The sequence below is a fragment of the Girardinichthys multiradiatus genome, chromosome 10 (assembly GCF_021462225.1).
Source record: "Girardinichthys multiradiatus isolate DD_20200921_A chromosome 10, DD_fGirMul_XY1, whole genome shotgun sequence".
Taxonomy (NCBI): Eukaryota; Metazoa; Chordata; class Actinopteri; order Cyprinodontiformes; family Goodeidae; genus Girardinichthys; species Girardinichthys multiradiatus.
The window spans coordinates 29,103,702-29,125,877 of NC_061803.1; the positions used below are offsets into that span (position 1 = coordinate 29,103,702).

General features: G+C 42.0%; 3 protein-coding genes across 6 annotated transcripts in view; 2 read left to right on the forward strand and 1 right to left on the reverse strand.

Annotated features, from left to right (window-relative positions):
* The window catches only part of LOC124875711 (growth arrest-specific protein 7-like), an 80,075-nt gene extending 73,010 nt beyond the window's left edge, over nucleotides 1-7,065 (reverse strand). The window contains exon 1 of one of the 2 annotated variants that reach the window (XM_047378045.1): nucleotides 6,629-7,065. In XM_047378045.1, coding sequence (XP_047234001.1) covers nucleotides 6,629-6,808 — 180 coding nt within the window. In that variant the 5' untranslated portion in view covers nucleotides 6,809-7,065. Of the gene's footprint in view, nucleotides 1-6,140; nucleotides 6,271-6,628 lie in introns of those variants that run through there. The other variant, XM_047378046.1, reaches the window with a different exon arrangement.
* A 2,830-nt stretch (nucleotides 7,066-9,895) lies between these two features.
* On the forward strand, nucleotides 9,896-17,534 carry rsph1 (radial spoke head component 1). Of its 3 annotated transcripts, none has more exons than XM_047376351.1 (7): nucleotides 9,904-10,080; nucleotides 10,251-10,364; nucleotides 11,820-11,928; nucleotides 13,062-13,152; nucleotides 13,525-13,660; nucleotides 16,308-16,379; nucleotides 17,339-17,534. In XM_047376351.1, exons 1-7 carry the CDS (start codon nucleotides 10,036-10,038, stop codon nucleotides 17,435-17,437), a joined length of 666 nt encoding a protein of 221 aa, XP_047232307.1. In that variant the 5' UTR covers nucleotides 9,904-10,035; the 3' UTR covers nucleotides 17,438-17,534. The 3 variants fall into 3 exon arrangements, with proteins under 3 accessions (XP_047232309.1, XP_047232307.1, XP_047232308.1); XM_047376352.1 differs by having other exon boundaries at nucleotides 9,905-10,080; nucleotides 11,823-11,928; XM_047376353.1 differs by lacking the exon at nucleotides 13,525-13,660 and having other exon boundaries at nucleotides 9,896-10,080; nucleotides 11,820-11,980.
* Nucleotides 17,535-18,637: 1,103 nt separating this feature from the next.
* Nucleotides 18,638-22,030, forward strand: adprm (ADP-ribose/CDP-alcohol diphosphatase, manganese-dependent). The gene is made up of 3 exons (XM_047377799.1): nucleotides 18,638-19,426; nucleotides 20,809-20,928; nucleotides 21,582-22,030. Exons 1-3 carry the CDS (start codon nucleotides 18,853-18,855, stop codon nucleotides 21,872-21,874), a joined length of 987 nt encoding a protein of 328 aa, XP_047233755.1. The 5' UTR covers nucleotides 18,638-18,852; the 3' UTR covers nucleotides 21,875-22,030.
* Nucleotides 22,031-22,176: the final 146 nt, after the last annotated feature.

The window sequence follows — 22,176 nt, forward strand, 5'->3', positions numbered from 1 at the left end:
ATAGGAATTTTGGGTTTTCATGAGCTGTATGCCAAAATCATCCATATTAAGACAATAAAAGACCTGAAATATTTCAGTTAGTGTGCAATGAATCTAAAATATATGAATGTTAAATTTTCATCATGACATTATGGAAAATAATGAACTTTATCACAATATGCTAATATTTTGAGAAGGACCTGTATATATATATATATATATATATATATATATATATATATATATATATAAACTACTGGTCAAAAGGTTTAGAATGACTTTCTCATTTAATGGTTTTCTTTGTTTATGACTATTTACATTGTACGTAGATTCTCAATGAATGCATGAAAAACAGTGAATGAACACATATATGTATGTGTATGTATGTAGCAAACAAAAAATTGTAAAATAACTTTAAATATGTTATATTTCAGAATCCTTAAAGTAGCCGCCATTTGCTATAATGACTGAAATATTAACCTTTGGCTGTCTCTCAATGAACCTCTGGGAAGTTCTGTCAAGACTTTAGAAAACTATTTCAGGTGATCACTTCATGAAGCTCATGGAGAGAATGCTAAGAGAGCAAAGCAGCCATCAAAGTAAAGGGTGGCTATTTTTTAAAAGTATAAAATATAAATATGTTTAGTTATTTTATTTCATTCACAGGTTTGTTGTCTCCGGTGAGAATAAAAATAAAGGGTACTGGTTACAACTACACAACCTGTACTACTGGTTAGAAGCAAGGTTTTCTTTCTAAGAAAACATGCAGGCCTGGCTAAAATCTTCTAAAAGCTTGTGGCAGAATGTGTCATGGTCTAAAAACACCATCCTGACAATTTTTGTTTTCTCACATTTGAAATAATTAAATTTAGGCTGCACCATTTTATTAGCTTTCACATCACCTGCAACAAACAGACTAACAGCAGATTCTGCAGGCTGGCGGTGTGCTTCTGCAGAGCGAAGCCAGCTCCAACACAGGTAAATATCCCAGCCTGACGAAACCATATCATAGGAGAGTAAAGAAAACCAGCATCACCCAAATAAGTTAAAGAGGGAAGACTGAATGCTTTCCTTCAGGTTGCCTGTTTGAATAGGACGTCTAAATCTTGTTTATTTAGTAAGTTCATCATATTTTATGCATGTGTATTAATATCAAATGATTTCAGCCAGAACTCAATATCAAAATTCTGAACAATGAATATTGGAATATTGCAAAAGCTCTTTATTACACTGCTGTTAAAAGTCTATAGAGGTGCACAAGGAAGAGTGAATGGTTTGTTTTGCTTGGAAGAATCAAGCTGGTTGTAGCAAACCATAATGCTGAAGATGACAACAGAAAGATCAAACCCCCACTGTCATCTGTGTAACTGGCGCACATCAAACCAATGATCTATTGTAATTTTGAAAGAACCAAAGAAAGCTGATGCAGCTGTAGGGATTAGAAATGAAACATCCCATAAAGGGCAAAAGCAGAAGCGGGTTTTGGTTCCACTATCAGTCATTCCATTGTGCCATCCTGCAGCTTTCACAACACATAACTTTGCATGCACTGAAGATTGGGTATCTTTTCAAGCATAAACTAAAATTAAATATATCTCATTGTAATCTAATAAATCGCTCTCATTTACGGCACCGGTCTTTGGTTTGAAGGAGGCCATTATAACAATTCAGCACTGCCCCAGTAAAAGCAATGGACAACAGCTATTTCCCCGTTCCATGATAATATATTTTTTTCCCTTCTTTCACCTGCCATTCCAGTTGAAACAAAGTAGCGCAGGATGGCAGCTGAGGTAGATCTTTGGTTAGGTTTGCAGCTGCAATGCTACAAACATCCAGGGTGAGCTATAGGACTGGAGTTTTTATTTGACTCACATGAAAACGTGAAGAAAATATGTAACATGTTCACCACGGACCAGATATGCATGAATGAACGTATATATACTTCCTATATATAGGAACGTATATCTGGACGCATAAATGGGAATTATTTTAAAATTGCTTAATTTTGTTGGATTCCAAATTACAACCTACAGGAAAGAACCTGCAGGACATTTCTTTTCTCTTTTGTGCATCAGAATAAGTCAAAATTGGAATCCAAAAGTCAGGCCTCCAAGAAATTGTCATACTGACCAGGATTTAGCCATGGAACTAGTTCATGGAAAAATGGATGGATGGATGGATGGATGCTTGTTTTGGATAGTTACTGTCATTCTACAACAGCCAAATGTATTTCCAGCTTAGTAAGCTACAGAGAGACTGAGAATGATCTGGCTGCAACCCACAAATATTTGCTTTTTATTAGAACTCAGACATGAAGTTTCAGCATGACCACAAAGAGACACAAAATGCCATGAAAGAAAAATTACCCAGGATAGCATATACAATTATCCTAATCAGATGCAAATATGAACAGCCAGGAGACTCAGAAATCATGGTCACATAAGGAACCCCTTTAATATTTTCTGTGCAACCTTTTCCCATGCAAGTGCAGAGATAATCACTCAAATACAGAGATGATCAGATACAGATCAAGCGCTGCAACTGAAGCACTGAAACAGGCAAGGGAACAGAAATTAGCTTAAGAAATGTTCTAAACATGAGCCAGATAATCAGATTAAGCTGATTCACTTCAAACTTTCAAGTACCAGTAGACTAGAACCAGTCCAGAAGAATCTAAAGCTGATCCTACACTGCAGACAGGTCAGGGGTGTCCTGCTGTTCTGCCCCTGAACACCTTGACGGGCCCCTATAGATAAGACCCTGCTGCTGCTGTCATTTCCCAATCAGGGTGGAGATGTGATGCAAATGGCATTTCTGGGTAGCGTTGCTGAGAATAACAGTGCTCATGCTGTTTCCTTCGGACTGATTATAATCAACTGTCACTGCAATTAGTCGTGTCACTGGCTCCTCAACTGCTACCATCCACAGAGGCAAAAACAAGCCAAAGTAACAGTGAGATACTTGAGGTGGCATCAAGCAGTGGTGCTGCCAAAGGGGGTCAAAGGGGCAATGGTTACCCTGTTAAATCTGCTGGTCAGACAGTTTTGGTTTCTTTAACGTAAATTTAGGAGAGGAGAGGACATACTTCAATAAGTTAAAACATTTATTTATTTATGTTGCTTGCCATAGCTATGAATACAGAGCACTGCGCTGCGTGTTTAGTGATGTTCAACCATTTAACTGTAGACAAATCAGTTGTCTTTTCAGAAGTGAAGGCAGCTTTTTATTTTCTCAGAACATCGCTCTGAGACAAAAAAAATCTTTTTAACCTGCCATCACAGTCACAAATTTCAACGTACACACATCATTTTCAGTACTTTGGTAAGAAATGTGTCTGCTTTAGGAGCATATGTCTGCTATGGCTGTAGGAATTACATTGTTCTTTCAAATCCTTTCAGAACGCAGAGTAATGGCAGAATTTCACCCATGGACTCCAATGTTACTCGATGTGGAAGCTTCTCATAAAGTCTATATTTGGCAGGTAATTTTAAGTTAACATATTTTCTACAAAAATGAAAGCGAACATATGAATATCACAATTAAGAAGGACCAAACCATGCTGCTGCTCATGGTTGATTTTTTTTTTCTGATTCCACCTGAAGTTTCTGAACTTTTTAGTCCTAGTGTGATTTTGCTTGTTTCTAGCACACAAAGTAAGGTGTTTCATTCTGCCTTTTCCTGCATCTTTTTCCCAGAAAAGGTGGAACTGCATGGACTAAATCTGCCCCTCAAAGGAGAAAGTTAGAACGGCGTTCCTACACATTTTTTGTGTAAAAATTCCAGACTTTTCCAGATTCATCTGTCCGGAGTTTTCATTTCTTCACATTCTTTGTAAAATACAAAATGCTTTAAACAAATGTCACATTGAATTTATGACAGATATTTCCAGCGGACAGTGAGAGGAAAAGATGGGATGGATGGAGAGATGGAAGGAAGGAGGATACAAGGAAAATTGGTAGGACACAATAACTGATGGACAGCGGGATGGAAGGAAAGACACAAGGAAGCAATGAAGTAATGGCACAAGGAGGGAGGGACAAATGAAAGAAGAACATAAGGAAAAGAAGACGGGGAAACACATGGAAGAAAGAGGGAAGAAAGGAAGTAAGGACATAAGGGACTGGGGAAAGAAGGAAAGATCACTTGAACTACCAAAGGGAGTTCAAAGGATTGAAGGAAATGTGGAAGGAAGGAATCACACAAAAAAAGAAGAAGAAAAGGAAGGAAGGAGGAAACAAGCGAAGGAAGCACTAATAGTATTCATACCCCTTGAACTTTTCCACATATTGTCACATTACAACCACAAACATCAATATATTTTATTAGAATTTTATGTGAAAGACCAACACAAAGTGGTATACAATTGTGAAGTGGAACAAAAATTATACAAATAAAAAACTGAAAAAGCTATTGTGCAATACCTTGTGGAACCACGTTTTGCTGCAATTACAGCTGCAAGTCTTTTAGGGTATGTTTCTACCAGCTTTGCACTTTTAGTGACTGAAATGTTTGCCCATTCTTCTTTGCAAAACAGCTCAAGCTCAGTCAGATTAGATGGAGAGCGTTTGTGAACAGCAATTTTAAGATCTTGCCACAGATTCTTGATTGGCTTTAGGTCTGGATTTTGACTGGGCCATTCTAACCCATTAATATGTTTTGTTTTAAACCATTCTATTGTAGCCCTGGCTTTATGATTAGGGTCCGGCTGGAAGGCGAACCTCCGCCCCAACCTCAAGTCTTTTGCAGACTCCAACAGGCTTTCTTCCAAGATAGCCCCGTATTTGACTCCATCCATCTTCACATCAACTCTGACCACCTTCCCTGTCCCTGCTGAAGAGAAGCACCCCGAGAGCATGATGCTGCCACCACCATATTTGACAGTGGGGATGGTGTGTTCAGAGTGATGTGCAGTGTTGGTTCTCTGCCACGCAAAGTGTTTTACATGTTGGCCAAAAAGTTCAATGTTGGTCTCCTCTGACCAAAGCACCTTCTTCCACTTGTTTGCGGTGTCCCCAACATGGCTTCTGACAAACTGCAAATGGGACTTCTTATGGCTTTCTTTGAACAATGGCTTTGTTCTTGCCACTCTTCCATAAAGACCAGATTTGTGCAGTGCACGACTAATAGTTGCCCTGTGGACACATTCCCCCACCTGAGCTGTGGATCTCTGCAGTTCATCCAGAGTCACCATGGGCTTCTTGGCTGCATCTCTGATCAGTGCTCTCCTTGTTTGTCCTGTAAGTTTAGGTGGACGGCCTTGTCTTGGTAGGTTTATAGTTGTGCCATAGTCTTTCCATTTCCGGATGATGGATGGAACAGTTCTCAGTGAAATGTTCAAAGCTTGGGAAATCTTTTTATAGCCTAAGCCTGCTTTAAACTTCTCCACAACTTTATCCCTGACCTGTCTGGTGTGTTCCTTGGACTTCATGATGCTGTTCTCTCCAACATTCTCTTAACCAACCTTTGTGGCCATCACAGAGCAGCTGTATTTGTACTGAGATTATATTACACACAGATGGACTCTATTTAGTTATTAGCAATCATCAGCCAACTTCTGAAGGCAATTGGTTGCACTAAAAGTAAAGGGGGCTGAATACTTTTGCACACCGCACTCTTCAGTTTTATATTTGTAAAAAGTCATTAAAATCATGTATAATTTTAGTTCCATTTCACAGTTGTATACCACTTCGTCTTGGTCATTTACATAAAATTCCAACATATATATTTATGTTTGTTGTTGTATTGTCACAATATGTGGAAAAGTTCAAGGGGTATGAAAACTTTTACAAGCCACCGTATGATGAGGGAAGGAAGGACACAGGGACGAAAGGAAGCAGGGAAAAAAGCACAAAATCGAGGGAGGGATTAAAGAAGGAAAAAGGAAGTAAAGTAGAAAGGAAGGACACACGGAAGGAATGAAGAAAACAAAATTTAAACGATAGAATATGGAATACAGTCTGGAAATACAAATTATTTTCCATAGTCTTATTTTCGTTCCCATACCTATCCAGACTTGGAAAATACTGAAATCTAATTTCAGATTTCTAGTTGGGACCCTGTTGAAATGGACTTTGATGGTAAAGCTCAGAGATGCTCTTTAAAATAAGAATCCACCAATGTTAAATGTAATAAAACAACTGAAGACAAATTCAAATTCCTACCAGGTTTAAAGTGAAGATGGCATCAGGATTATTGCAGCCTTCACAGAAGATTATTAGGCAATGAGGGACATCTAACACTTTTACAATACATTTTACAGACATCCTTCAAAAGAAATAAAAGCCTCATAATGTGCCAACATAAAGTAGCCCCCTTGCAGCAGAGCCCCCAAACGTCCTTTAGGATCAGGGTGTGTGAGGGGGGTGAGGGGTGGAGACAGCAGGGTTTATGGAGGGGCATTCAGCGAGAGAAAGGACCTGAGCACATCCCTGGAATGTGTTTGGAATGAGGAAGACGCCCTGCAAACAGATTGCTGGGAAGGCTCGAGTTAATTTGATAACAACAGCACGGGAAAGTATTTACCAGCGCATCAGTCTGTGAGACGATCTGGACACGTTTCTGGGATCGCAATATTTCAGCTTGTTTTCATTAAAACCAAAACAAATGATACAAATTCTTACGACAATTTTTAAGAAAATGAGCTTCTTACCTCCAGAACCTGCACATAACTAGAGGGGAACCATCCCCTGGCTCCATCCTTCTCCCCCTCCCACCATCCTCCGGGCAGAGCCTGGACCACCTTAATAATCTCCCCGGCCTCGAAGCTCAGTCCCTGCTGGTGCTGCTCCCCGCTGAACGGGTAAAAAGTTTTGCAGAACGACCCAGACATCTCCGGAGCAAAACTTCCCACTTAGACAGCGGTGTTGTGGCCAGTGATGGACTCTTCCCTCCCAGTTCGCTTCAAATAAAAAAACAAAAATGACTGTTTAAAAAGATGTATACGTGGTTTGGCTATCTGCAGATGTCTTAGACATGCGGGTGAAGCTGCTAGGAGGTGGGTGAACAGGTTTTTCTCCTCCAGCTGCTCCTGTCAGGACGCCCCTCAGTTGCCGCTCTGCTCCTCCAGCTGCCTGCCTGCCAGCTCCGCTGTGAGCCGGACGGATCCGCTGTGAAGCTGCCGGCGGCATGACAGGAAATTTGCTTTCAGAATAAAAGCCCCAATGCGTTTGTCTCGTGGACTAAAACAACCAAACAAACGATAACCACGAGGGAATGTTTTAACGTTATTACAGAGCAATCTCAATACACTACTTATACCTAACCAACATTTATCCTAACCAAATGTAACAATTTATCAAAACAGTATTTCCTGAAGGCAGTGTTGTTTGTAGCCGCTTCTTCCATAGTGGGTCGCGGGGGAGCTGGTGTCTATCTCCAGCAGTCTACGGGCGAGAGGCGGGGTACACCCTGGACAGGTCGCCAGTCCATCGCAGCGAGACACAGAGACATACCCTAAAAATGGAAAGTGTTTGGCCGCTCACCTAAACTGCCAGGCCGAGGACAGAGAGCATCAGTCAGAGGAGCAGCCACAAGGCACATGGTAACCGTGGAGGAGCTGCAGAGATCCACAGCTCCTTTGGGAGAATCTGTCCACAATTATTAGCCGTGCGATCCAGAAATGTGGCTTTCATGGAAATGCTGCTAGTATTGAAAACCGCTTTGAAAGATACCACCCTGAACACACATTCCCTATGATGAAACACTGTATTGGCAGCATCATTCTGTGGGATGCTTTTTTTTCCATCAGGGACAGGAAAACTGTTCAAAGATGTTATTCAGTCCTCTAGGCAAGGAACAATTATACATATGTAAAACAAGAACATCTTCGAAATAGGAAACTGCCAAAATAGCTTGTTCTTCAAATTTCAATCTTCCAATAAATGACACACACGCAACAGTCAATAGCAGAATAAGTTGTTTAGTGTGGCAAATATTTCACGGGAACCCACAAATGCATTTTCCTTAGGGAAATGAAAAGGCTTACCAACATTCTCAGATGTATTCCCCGGTTTGTTACAACAAAGAAACCAAACAAAAAGTTCCCTACATTTTGTGCAAGATGTCCTTTAAATAAAGTTGAAAGGGAATGTTCACAGAGCTCTACTTTGTGGCCGACCTAAAATACGTATCCAGATTTTACTTTGGAAGATTTAACAGGAAATTGCTGCCTATAATATATCAAACTTGATGGAAAAACCCTCCAACTGTGTTTGATTTTATTTGACCAGAACTAAGTTTTCTCTAAACTCACTTTTGGTCACTTATTTGAATATTTGATTATTTGGTTTAGTGTTACGGTTTTTTGTGTTTTTTTTTTTTTTGTGTTTGTTCGTTTTGTTTTTATTGTGGCTTCTGTTGCTGTAGTTTTTTTTTTTTTTTTTTTATCTTTTAGACCATTTATGCATTTATTTAATTTTGTGTGTTATACATTTTGCTTTATTTCTACTTCAGTAAAATCTGAAGGGACATACTAGTGTTTTATATGGTGAAATTTTGAAATTAAGTTTATTTTAGAAAAAAAAAGCACAACAAATGGTTTAATGAAGTTCGGGATATAGCTCCGCAGTTAGACAAGATGCAAGCTTTCTTTAAAAAAAACAAAAAAAAAACAGGTTATGCTCAGTCAGAGTTATACATATTTAGGATGAAAACTCATGAAGTGTTATTACATCAAGTTCCTCATTTGTGTTGTTGCTTGGTGCCACGGTATGACACATCGCTTTGTTTTGTGATGAATTCACATAACAGTGCTGACACAGGAACAAAAAGTACACAAGTTCTTGAGTTCTATTTTACATAAAAAGAAGTTTCCTGAATTTACCTAAATCTCATGTTTTAAACATATTGAAGGCCGTTAACATAAAAGTCTGCTCTTCGCAGGAAAGTGAAGATAACATTTTTTTAATATAGCTAAAGCTATGGCCAGGATTTAAATAAGCTCTCTGCTGCAATCTGCTGTTGAGTTAAGAAAGTGCAGGTTAATAAAAAATTGAACCTCCTATGGATTTATAGATTAATGTGGGCCTGTAGTATCCACATCTTTCTCTGTTGAGTAGCCAAAACGTCTTTTTAAAACATTCTGATGGGTGAGAAAACGGGCGAGAGGCAGGGTGCAGGTCACCACTGGGCACACTGATAATATTCAAACAAAGCAACATCTATCTAATTGGTGACTTTGAATTACATTAAACTGAAGGCTGGGGAGGATTAAAGATATGCAAGATGAACTGTTTAGAAGGCAGGAGTATAAGTATACGCTGACTCAAAGATAACATAATAAGTGGCACTATTGTCATGTGAAAATGCTTTTAGTTTCCCATACCTCTCTAGTGGAATAGGGATAGGTGATACACGGTGATAGAAATGCCACTCCTGAGAAGGTTTACCACTGTTCCATGTTTTGTAGATAATGGCTCTCACTCTGAGGTTCTCTGAAATGGCTTTATAACCATTTTCAGACTATAGATGTCACTTACTTTTTTATTTGTTGTTAAATTTCTTTAGAACATTGCATAATATGTTGCTTTTTGAGGTCTGTCAGCCTACTAAAAGATTCTGTTTAAGTCATTTCCTGCGGTAATAAGGCCTGAGTGCGGCGACTGAAAACGAACAAAAACATGTTAATCGTCGTTAATTCCATATTTAATAAGGGTGCTGAATTCTATTTTTACACAGTTCCCCGTTGGTTTGTATTTTTATTTTTTATTTTTTGTTATTTAATAAATGGAATCTAATATTAAAATTTTATCATAATTAATTATACTTTTTATTATTATTAATTTTTTATTTAGCAGGATCCTTCTGTGGAATGAATGATCTGAACTTTTAGAATATTTTTTCACGGCACGGTAGTTTAAACCCATAATTCCTACTGAATATTCCCATTAAACCAAATTGCTATGATGGAGGAGGCCTACTACGTCACGTGCGTCTGCTGGTTGTCACGACAACGGCAAACTAGCAAAAGCTCCGGGTTGAGCACTTTAAAGCTAGGTTTCTAGCTTTGAATCTTCCTCTCAGAAAGTAAACAACTGTTCCTAAAGCGGACACAGAACAATGTCGGATAGAAGCTCCGAGGACGAAGAACACACAAAACTCGGAGTGAGACAAAGCAATTATCTTGTTTGTTCAGTTTGTAGGTAACGATATTGTAGCCTACTATAGCTGTTAGAAACAAGTGCTGACTAACATTGAATTTACAGGCTGACATGGGCCTTTGTGTTGATTTTCCCTATCTTCTATCTTGTGTCTTATTTGTCCGACTGGATCAGAGCTATGAGGGAGAGAGAAACGAGGCAGGAGAGAGACACGGAGTCGGGAAAGCTCTTCTACCCAACGGAGACACTTACCAAGGAGGCTATAAGAACGGCAAACGACACGGACATGTGGGTTGCTAGAGATCCAATATATAGTAACTCCATCACTAAGTGAAACAGTGTGTAGATTACACACAGACAGATGTTTTCAAGTCGTTATTTCTGTTAATCATGATGATTTTCTGCTTGCAGCTAATGAGAACACAACATTTAACATTATCCATCCATCCATCCATCCATCCGGTAAATGGCCTGAACTAGTATAACGCTTTATCAAGTCCCCATAGACGAGCCCTCTGACCACCATCAGCAAGGAGGGTCAAGTGTCTTGCCCAAGGACTCAACGGCTGAGATGGACAGAGCGGAGGTTTTGAACCGGCTACCCACCGATTAAGACACACCAGCCTTGGCTGCTGGTGGTCAGAGAGCTCGGTGCCGCCGATTGTACGCCATTCTCATTTCTGTCTGCACCAAGCAGCAGTAGCTACGGTGTAGTCTACCACTGTCAGTGAGTGGATGTGTGTATAAATGGGTGGATGACTGATTGTATTTTTAAACACTTTGGTGTCCTCAGACTTGATAAAATGCTATACAAGTGCAGGGCCTTCAACATGTACCTATATATATATATATATATATATGTACACTGCTCAAAAAAATAAAGGGAACACTTAAACAACACAATATAACTCCAAGTAAATCAAACTTCTGTGAAATCAAACTGTCCACTTAGGAAGCAACACTGATTGACAATTAATTTCACATGTTGTTCAAATGGAATAGACAACAGGGGGAAATCTTTGGTGATTAGCAAAACACACTCAATGAAAGAGAGGTTCTGCAGGTGGGGACCACAGACCACTACTCAGTACCTATACTTTCTGGTTGATGTTTTGGTCACTTTAGAATGTTTGTGGTGCTTTCACACTCGTGGTAGCATGAGACGGACTCTACAACCCACACAAGTGGCTCAGCCAGAGGTAGCCTGACTGCCATTAGGTACCGAGATGAGATCCTCAGACCCCTTGTGAGACCATATGCTGGTGCGGTTGGCCCTGGGTTCCTCCTAATGCAGGACGATGCTAGACCTCATGTGGCTGGAGTGTGTCAGCAGTTCCTGCAAGATGAAGACATTGAAGCTATGGACTGGCCCGCCCGTTCCCCAGACCTGAATCCGATTGAGCACATCTGGGACATCATGTCTCGCTCCATCCACCAACGTCACGTTGCACCACAGACTGTCCAGGAGTTTGTGGATGCTTTAGTCCAGGTCTGGGAGGAGATCCCTCAGGAGACCATCCGCCGTCTCATCAGGAGCATGCCCAGGTGTTGTAGGGACCAACATTTTTGAAGAATGTTTCTACCTTTTTAGGTCTTTGCCACACAGAATTAAGACAGTTCTGACGGCAATAAGGGGTGTGACCAGCACAAGCAAGGTGTACCTAATAGGGTGGCTGGTTAGATTATTTATGTAAAGGAATTGTCATGTATTGTTTGCCTAAGCTTTTTAACAGTTTTTCCCAGCAGGGGACATACTGCTTCAAGAACGGGGCAAGATACGATGGAGAATATTCCCAGAACAAGAAGCACGGGCAGGGAACCTTCTACTATCCAGACAGATCCAAATATGAAGGTGGGACCAACCTGCTTCACAAAACACTGAGGATTTCAATAATGCATCACTGGTGTGTAGCAAATGTCGAGATTCCAAAACAGAAACTAAACAATTAGAATAAAAAAAAATAATCGATCTGTAACTGAAATATGATATCTTCCTAAATGAGCCAATAAAGTGGTTGTTTTATAGTGTAGTTTTGGCATTAGGTGGAGTGTCTCAGTGTGAACACCTGCTTTTTAAAGCTTTTTAAAGCTCAACTTAAGATAATTGGCATCAACAAGCCTAAAGTGGCGTTTATCATAAAACACTTTTATGAAGAAATGTCAAAACACCCTTTTAAAATTGGGACAGCTGGTGACCATTGTTTTAAAGGAGAACGCCTAGCAGAACAAAAATAAATACAATTGTTTGGAAAATTAGGAATTTATAATAAAAATAGCAGATTTACATGTGCTTGTATAACAGGTATTTATGGGGAATTTTGCAGAGCTTTTTCAAACCTTTTAGCCATAAAACAGTCCTATCTTCAGAATGCTTCCAACAAAAGCTACTATTACATTTATTACTTAAAATACACTGCAGTGCCTTTTTTTAATAAGGATGTTTGAGGACACGAAAGTAGTGGGTGTGAGAGAAGAAGATGAAGTAGATGGGGTTAGATGGAGACAGATCACTCACCGTGGCTATCCCTGAAAGGGGGAAGCCAAAAGAAGAAGAAGAAGAAGCTACGAGCTTGGTAGTTGTATGTTTGGCAATAGAAATATAATGATCAAGTGAGGATAAACATTTTTTACTTAAACCTGATTTGAAAGTGTTGGATTCACCATGTGTTCCTTGTACACACAAGACTACAAATACAATATTGTTGCAGTTAGAAGTTCACATCAACTCATAATGAGCATGAATGGTATATTAATTTGGGGCTTTCAATGATAAACTGTTCTTTTTGCAGTGAGCAATGATTATACATCATATAACTGCAAAACTACACGTATCAGGTGGACCTATTAAAATTTATTGCAAAATTATTCTAATCCACACAGGATCTTATACTTTATTAAGTCATACTTGTCATAAGACACCTCTACTGTCCTAAGAGTGGGCTTCATGACATCAAACAGTGACTGGTGGCTGTCTTTGGCGAACAGGATCTTGGGTAGAGGACCTGAGAGAAGGCCAGGGTGTCTACACCTACCCCAATGGAGACACATACAATGGAGAATGGCTGTACCACTTGAGGTATACTTATACTAGGATTAGGCATAACTTTATGATCACCTACCAATAGTGTATTGGCCGTACATTTGTTGGCAAAACAGCCCTGACCCATCAAGGCATAGACTCCATTAGAGCCATGAAGCTTTGCGTTGGTATCTAGAACCAAGAGGATATAAGGAGATCCTTTAAGTCCTGTAAACTGCCAGGTAGCAGCATCATGGATTCGGCTCATTTATCCAGCACATTCCACAGATGCTTGGTTCCGTTTGTAAAGGGATGATCCACTGTTTTCTAAGTTTATTTAACCAAGTTTTAAAACCTACACATTACCAGTTTGGACCAGTGACCATGAACGTAAAGCCTCTAAAGTCGTTATTATTGTGTGATTTCCAGACACGGTCAGGGCATTTACCACTACAAGGAAACCGGTGCAAAGTACAAGGGCACATGGGTGAACGGCAAGATGGAGTTGGCCGGGGAATACATCTACACGAACCACAGATACCAGGGCAACTTTGTCGACAACCGTGTAAGTTTGGATTCACTATCTGATCAGGCAGGCAGAAATGGAAAAACCCCAGGCTGGGGTCCTGGCTGGGCCTTGGGGGTCTTGGGTCATGGTGGGTATGTCGCGGGGTTTTGGGCTAGTGCATTCCTGGGCGCCCGGCCCTGGCTCGGGGGCCTTTGGTGCGTCGACGGGCATAGGGGCCGCCGAAACTGGCAGGTAGGTCCCATCTCATGGCAGGTGCTCTTTCCTTCAAGGAGCACAATCTGCTGGCGGGGCAGAGGGTCTGCGGGAGGGGGTGGGGCGGGGTCAACCTGGGTGTCCAACGTCTTATGTGCTCTGGGAGTTGTTCGAATGTTGGGGTGGGTGTAGGTTTCCTTCTGGGGTGGGGATAGGTGGTTGGCCTTGGATGGGTGTGGGCGTCGTTTGGTCCTGGGTGGTTGTGGCTCGGTTTCTGGTTCCTTGTCTTGGCTCCGGTTACTGACGTCAGTCCCTTTTCTATCTGGGGGAAGGGGTTCGGAGGGCTCTGCATGGTTCGAGTGAGCGGGCTGGCCGGGGTTGGTCTCGGGGTGGACTGTTCTCGGCTTCCGGATGGGTTTTGGTTTTGGCTCTGTGGGCTCTCTTGCCTTTTGTGGGCCTCGGGGTGGGTGTATGGGTGTCGGGCATGTTCTAGGACCTGGATGCTGCGGGTCTTCTTTTCGTGGGGGTGCACTTTTGCGGGGGGCTTTGTTTTTGGGGGGCTGGTGGGGTGCATTTGCGCAGTGTGAGTTTTGTGTGCAGCTTTTGGTTCGGGTGCTCTTTGCTGCATTCCGTCCTCCGCTGTATGGCGTGCTGTGGTGTTGGGGCGGTGGTCCTGTGCGTGGTGGCTCTGACCTCCGGTCGTGGTACGGCAGGGCGGCCGTCGCTGGGCTCTGCGCTTGCGTCAGGCTTCTCGGCCTCGTACTGGGGTGGGGTTTGCTCGTTTGCTGGATGGTTCCTGGCGGGTTGTGTGTGCTTGGGGTTAGTGGTCTTCGCCGTGCCCCTACGAATGCACAGAAGGATGTGTGGTGTTCCTGTGGCGCTGGCTCGGGGGGATCTGCGGTCTGGCTCGGCTCTATTGTTTTTGCTTGGCTGACCTGGATGTAGGTGGGTCTGCGTTTCTGGATGGGGGTGTGGCCTCCTTGCTGCATGTGCTGGGGCCTTTCTGTGGCACCCTTTGGCTTGCTGGGCCGGTGTCTTTCCTTTGGGCATGGTAGTGGGCGGGGTGGTTCATCGTGGGGTGTGCTTGACTGCCCGGCTGGCCCGGTGGTCTCGGTTTGCCTGTCTATGGGGCGGGTATGACGAGTATGAATGAGTGTATGACGTCCATTGTTGTTTGTGTTTACGTTGGGTGCGAGTGATTTTATGTGTATGCATGAGGGTGGGAGTGGGTGATTGTGACTGAGTGCTTGTTTTTTTTTTGTGACAGGTTGGGTCTTGGACTGCTCCCTCTCCTGGATCAGCTTAGGCCCCCCCATCTTATGGGGGGCATATTTCCTCCCCGCTACACTACCTGCCGGTGGTTGGAGTCTCTGCCCGCTGGTGTACTTATGGTTCTCGGTGTCCGGGGCTGGGTTCTTTGGTGTGGGCCGGCTCACTCCCGGTGGCTGCTTGCCGGGGACCGGCTCCCTGGGCTCTGTCAGGCCTCTGTTTGGGACTGGTGTGTCCCGGGGTCTTGGGCCTCTGGGTCCATGGCTGGATCTGCTCGGGCGTGGACGGCTACCGGCCTGTGGGCTCGTCGCTGCGGCTCCCTGGTGCTTCTGCATTGTTGCTGCTGGGTGGTTCCCCTGGGACTCTCCACTGCTCTTCTCTGGGGGGCATGCGGTAGTCCCGGCGGTGGTTCTCCTGGGGTTCCTGTGCTTTGGGGGGCCTTTGGATGTCTGTGGCTTGGATCTCCTCAGTGTCCGCCCGGGGACCACGGGGCAGGCCGGTTGGTCCTCACACTTGCTATTGCATATTTTTTTGTGGAGAAACCTTGTATACAAAAGCGTGTCCACACTCATACTCACAGGTGTTAAGCTTCAGGTGTTGACAGATACACGGATGTTCTATATTGGGCTGCACCTCTCACTAAGTACATTTTACATTCATAAGTACCGTGTACTATTTTGGTAAAAAAAACAAAACAGCTGCAGGTGTATAAGCAAGCAGGGTGTAGTCTTTTATTCTCTTCATCCTTCTTTCTCTCCTCCACTCTTTCCTCCTTTTCTCCCCTTTTTCCCCCATCTCTCTCTTTTTTGAGCTTCTTTTTTCCTTTTCATTTCAGTCTGGATCTGGATTGAAATATTCCCAAAGAAGTTTATAATAAAGTTTCTTTTATAAATATCAAGCAGAGCTTTAAAGCTTTAGCTTTGATGCTCCACTTGTGAAAGTAAATCTGTTTGGCAATTTCTTGGCACTCAGACAGCAATTCTAAATGCTACTCTGCCGGACAGGACACGGTAAAAAAAAAAAAAAAAAGAAATGGAAAAATGTTTCATACTCTTGCATGGTAGCCTCAGTATGTTGAAGAAGTATGAAAACTATAGTCAAAATTGCAATAGAGCAAATATTATTTTTACTGTAACCACTGGTCTTTCCTGAATAAGTTTGACTGGTGACATTATTAGATAAATTAGGTGGCTTATCCGATTTATGGAATCTTGTTTTGCAGCCTCACGGACCTGGAAAGTATGTGTTTGACATTGGCTGTGAACAATATGGAGAATACCGCAAACAAGAGCAGGTAAACCAACACTAACGTTTATCAATGAAAATAAATGAAATACATCAAGAGTACAGAGATATAACAATAGGTTAAATGCTTTTTCTGAGTTTTATTGGCTTAAAAAGTTGTCTTACTTTACCCCTAAACAATCTCCCTGCACCTGTCTATATATAAAAGCACATGTTGCATTTATTCGCTGCAGGTAATGTCGTAAACTGAATAAATGTGCACACAGTGTTACACAGACACACTGCACTCTGACACAGCGTTGACTGTGTCAACTCTAAATCTTCAGCCTGTGGACACCGAGCAGAAGGGTGAAAACATTTTCAGTGGGAAGTCAGAAGCCATGGAGAAGGTGCTGCTTCTTCTTCTGTCCATGTTGTAACCTCTGTCCATAGCATGGTTATTCTGCCACATCTGTGGATGGCATGTTGGGATCTTTTGAACCTTCTATAACCTTGGAATTAGGGGGATCTTCCTCTTCCTTAGAACATATTCATTCTGTCAGTACTTGACCTTTTTCTAGCATACCCACTTGCCTTCCAATTAAACATTTTGCTTTGTAGCGCTCATGTAATTCCCTGGTGCTTATGCAAACTACAGTGGTCCTGGAGTTTCCATACCCACTGATCAGGCATAACATTCTGACCACTATAGGGTGAAGCGAATAACACTAGTTATGTCTTCATTATGGTACCAGGGAGGACTCACCTACCATGCTGCAGGGCTTAAAGGCTCTGCTGCTAACATCTTGATGCCAGGTGCCAAAGTACTTTTTCAGGAGTCCATGCCTAAACAGGTCGGGGCTGTTTTGGCAGGAAAAGCAAGGGGGGACACTATTAGAAATGTGTTCATAATGTTATGCCTGATTTGTGTGTTTGTATGTATGTGTGAAATAAGTTGTGGAAATATCTTGTTGATTATTTTCTAGCATTTCTTCTTGATTGGTCTGTGTCTCACTCTGTTCATTGTAGGAGCAAGGTGAGGATACATTGGCCGTGGATGGTGACCTCAAGTGGATTCCTATGAGTATTACTAGCCTGACATCAAAGGGTCCTGTAAAGGAAAATTGAAATGAACACCAGATATCACATTTTATATATTGTCTAACAGCAGAAATAAACAATTTCTTAAATATCCAAAAATAAATCATTTCATTACTATCATAAACATCCTATTTTGTTTATTCCTTTCAGGGTAGCTTTGATGATAAAAACTCAAGTGATTTTTTTATTGTTGATTGAACAATCTCAGGTTGCAGAGTAAAATTTTATATTTCAATTATCAAAGAGCACCAAGTGTTCAATACAGCTGTGTATATATATATATATATATAGATCCATGGGACTGTAGCCAACCTCCCTGGACGTGGCCGCAGGTGGAAAATTGATGACAAAACAAAGAGACGGATAATACGAACGGTAACAAAAGAGCCCAGAAAAACTAATAAAGAGATTAAAGGTGAATTTCAAGCTCAAGCAACATCAGTGTCGGATCACGCCATCCGATGTTTGAGGCAAAGTGGACTTAATGGGAGACGACCAAGGAGACCATTGTTGAAAACAAATCATAAAACAGCCAGACTGGAATTTGCCAAACTACATGTTGACAAGCCACAAAGCTTCTGGGAGAATGTCCTATGGACAGATGAGACAGAAATGGAACTTTTTGGCAAGGTACTGTACATTGGCTCTATGTTTGCAGATGGAAAAATGAAGCATATGAAGAAAAGAACAAAGTCCCTACTGTGAAACATGGAGGAAGCTCTGTTATGTTCTGGGGCTGCTTTGCTGCATCTGGCACAGGGTGTCTTGAATCTGTTCAGGTATAATGAAATCTCAAGACTATAAAAGGATTCTAGAGGGAAATGTGCGGTCCAGTGTCAGAAAGCTTGGTCTCAACTGGATAATGACCCAAAACACACAGCTAAGAACACCCAAGAATGACTAAGAGGAAAACATTGGACTAATCTGAAGTGGCCTCTATAAACCCTGACCTAAATTCTTTTGAGCATCTTTGGAAGGAGCTGAAACATGCCGTCTGGAAAAGGAATCCTTCAAACTTGAGACAACTGGAGCAGTTTGCTCCAGTTGTCTCAAGGTGCAGAAGTCTCATTGACAGTTATAGGAATCGTTTGATTGCAGCGATTGCCTTTAAAAGGTTGTGCAACAAAATATTAAGTTAATGGTACCATCATTTTTGTCCAGGCCTGTTTAATGAGTTTATTTTTTAAAATAATTCTGTTGAAGCATGCTTGCGTTTCCATGGCTACATGAGTTTTATTTTGAAGGATTCGGCCGGCGGAAGTCGTTTTATTGTCTCGTATTGTAGTACACTGTAATACCGGCGTTATATAGGTGTTAGTGCTTTCATAACAGAATTGATTCGGATAAGGAAATTGAACAGTGTGTAACACAGGTTTGTCTTGTCGCTCCCGCGGCGGATACAAGAATCCAGCTTTTCAGCTCTTTGGAAGAGAAACTCAGCAATGGACCTCTGTCCTCAACAACCGCCGCTGTTTACATTCGGTGTGATCGCTGACGTTCAGTACGCAGACATTGACGATGGATTCAACTTCAAACGAACAAGGATGCGATACTACCGGAGCAGCCTGCAGCTGCTGAAAAACGCCCTTAAGAGTTGGTCCGAATCGGCTGTTAAGCCCGATTTCATCCTCCAGCTCGGTGACCTAATCGACGGCTTCAACAAGCTCCACGGCGCCTCGCAGCGAGCGCTGGACACAGTGCTGCGGGAGTTCGGCTCCTGCCCTGCCAAGGTACACCACGTGTGGGGCAACCATGAGTTTTATAACTTCAGCAGGAGCGAGCTGATGAGGTCACCGCTGGACAGCAGCCTCTACGCGGACAGGAGACCGAGAGGAGTCCCGGGCGAGGATGACATCTACGCCTACCAGTTTAGCCCTTTTCCTGGGTTTACATTCGTTGTTTTGGATGCCTATGACGTGAGCCTGCTGGGCAGACAGCAGTCTAACAGACAGTATAACAACGCGATGAATCTGATTAGGCTGTATAACAAGAACGAGGATCTCAACTGTCCACCAGGTATAATGGGAGAAATGTCAAACTTGTGTCTTTATAATGTTCATTTTTGGACATGGCTAATTTAAGGTGTTTCAGAGGTTAAAACAAGACTGTGGTACCTGAATGAGAAAAATGTATTTGCTTACTAAACTACTTAAACCTCAACCTTTTCCACATTTTGTCAGATTTCAACCAACGCCAAAGTATTTGATTGAGATTTGTTTTTTTGATAAACTCACACAAATTAGTGAATAATTATGGAGTGGAAGAAAAAAAGATGCATAGTGGGCCCTTGTGTTCAGTCAACTTAAATAAATATTTTAAATAACATTTTGCTGTGATTACAGCTACAAGTCTTTTTTGGGGTGTGCCTCTACCAGCTTTTCTGCTTTGCAAAATACATCAAGCTCCTTCAGATTATATGGAAAAACATCAATTTTCAAAACTTAATAGATTCTCCACAGGGTTCTAACATTCTAATATGTTTTGATCTAAACTATTACATTTCACCTCTGGCTAGATGGAAGGTGAAGCCCCCCAGTTTAAGTCTTTTGCAGCCTCTAAACTGGTCTTCCCTCTGGGATCGCCTTGCAATTAGTTCCATCAATCTTCCAACTCTGCCCAAGGGAAGCCCCTTGATGAATGAAAGCACTGCCACAACACGATGCTGCCACCACGTTTCACTTTGAGGATGGTATGCAGGCTGATGAGAAGTGTTACCTATCCTCCACACACACTGTTTTGCATGTAGGTCAAAGTTGAATTTTGATTTCACCTGGTGGTACCTTCTTCCACATGTTTGCTGTGTACCCTACATGGCTTGTCAGAAACTGCAGACAGGCCTTTCTTGTTGCCGCTCTTGCAGAAAGGCAACGTTTTTGGAGCTCACAGGTAACAGTTGTCCGCTGTCAGCAGATTCTCCCGCCTGAAATGTGAATTGCCGCAACTCCAAAGTAACCATGATCCTATTAGCTTCTTCTCTGATTAATGCTCTCCTTGCCAGTCTAGGCGGACAGCCATGTCTTAGTAGGTTTCACAGAACTGCTGGATTTATACTGAGATTAAATGACACACTTTAACAATAATAAGAATTTCTGCAGGAAATTACTTACACTGAATTTTATTTTGGGTATCAGATTAAAAGGAGCTGAAAACATGCATGCCACACTTCTCAGATTTATACTTGTAAAAAAAATAAATAAAAAAGGTTGTGGTTGTAACGTGAGAATATGTGAAAACATTAAAGGAGTGTGAATAACTTTGCAAGGTGCTGGATTTCAGCACTCAACTTCTGTGCATTTAAACTGCTGACAGATCAGTGTAGTTGGCACTATTTAAGCGGTATATGGCCTTAAATGTATCCAAGCTGTCCACCTTTGTAATATTTGCTGTGCTTATTGCAGGGCTGCAGTGCCACAGTCGGTTCACGATGTTCAACGGTGGGTTCAGTCAGGAACAGCTTGACTGGCTGGACTCTGTGCTGTCTGTGGCGGATGAGAAACAGGAAAGAGTCACTATTGCCAGTAAGTGAAACCTGTTTCTGAAGATACACGTCATTGACCAAATCTAGCAAACCAATGAAACCAATGAAACCGCTTATGTACCCAGATGTCAGACAAGATTCATTTTCACTTCTACCTTCCAATTTTCCAGTTACCAGCACTATCATATTGTTAGTCTAATTTAAACCAAGTAATGCACCTTTCCCCCTTTTTCTTGGTAAAAAAGCTCCAGAGGTCTTCTTCGGAAAGATAGATTCATTGATTTAAAGTGGAGCCATCTTACAAGCAGTCTTTTATCAGTTAGGTCAGTTAAAAGTCACAGATGGCGTTTAAAGAAGACCAGGAAGGAAGTTTAATGTGTCTAATAAAACAAAATGGTACCTAGCAGGACAGAAATCAAAGTCCTGGAAAACCTTACTATGAAACATGGTGGTGGCACTATCATCCTGTAGGTAGATATTTTCACAGTGGTCTGTAGAGCTTGTGTAGACTGTGGAGATGTGAGATATGAGACAGGACATGGTGACTGGATGGTGGAAGACCTTGCAGCAAGAAAGGGAATCTAAACCTACAACCAGAACCCTATCAGCAGCTGCTCTGTTTTTATGAGTCCAGAACAGAAGACAGAACCAAGTGGCAAATGATTCAGATTTTTTTTTTTTTTCCTTGTCTAGGTCACCTTCCAGTCCACCCCAACTGCACAGATTCTGTTTGTCTTGCATGGAACCACGATGACCTTCTGGCCATGATTCGCTCCCACAGCAGCGTGGTGTGTTACATGGCTGGCCACGCCCACAACGGCGGCTACTGCCTGGATAAGGACACAGGCGTGCACCACCTAACAGTGGATGGTGTGATCGAGACCCATCCTGACAGCGATGCCTACGGGACAGTCTCCGTCTACCCAGACAGGATGGTGCTAAGAGGGAACGGCAAGATCATGGATCGGGTGTTTCTTTTTTCCTGATAACGGCATGATCAGTCTATGGGGCAGGGTCACATGCTGAGATAAACGGCTTCAAAATGTTGTGCACATTTTCTGACAGAAATACACAATCCCAAAGTTTCTTGCACTTCTACATTTGTATTATCCAAATGTATGAATAAAAAACAATAACTACAACATTTGCACATTTATTTATATAGATATATTATTAAGACTTACTTGGCTTCCGTGATGATTGCTTGCTGCTGTATGTTTTTATCGCATAGCACATAACAGGTTCTTATTCTGCATTCTAACTCTGTATAAGATTGGTGAAGTGAATT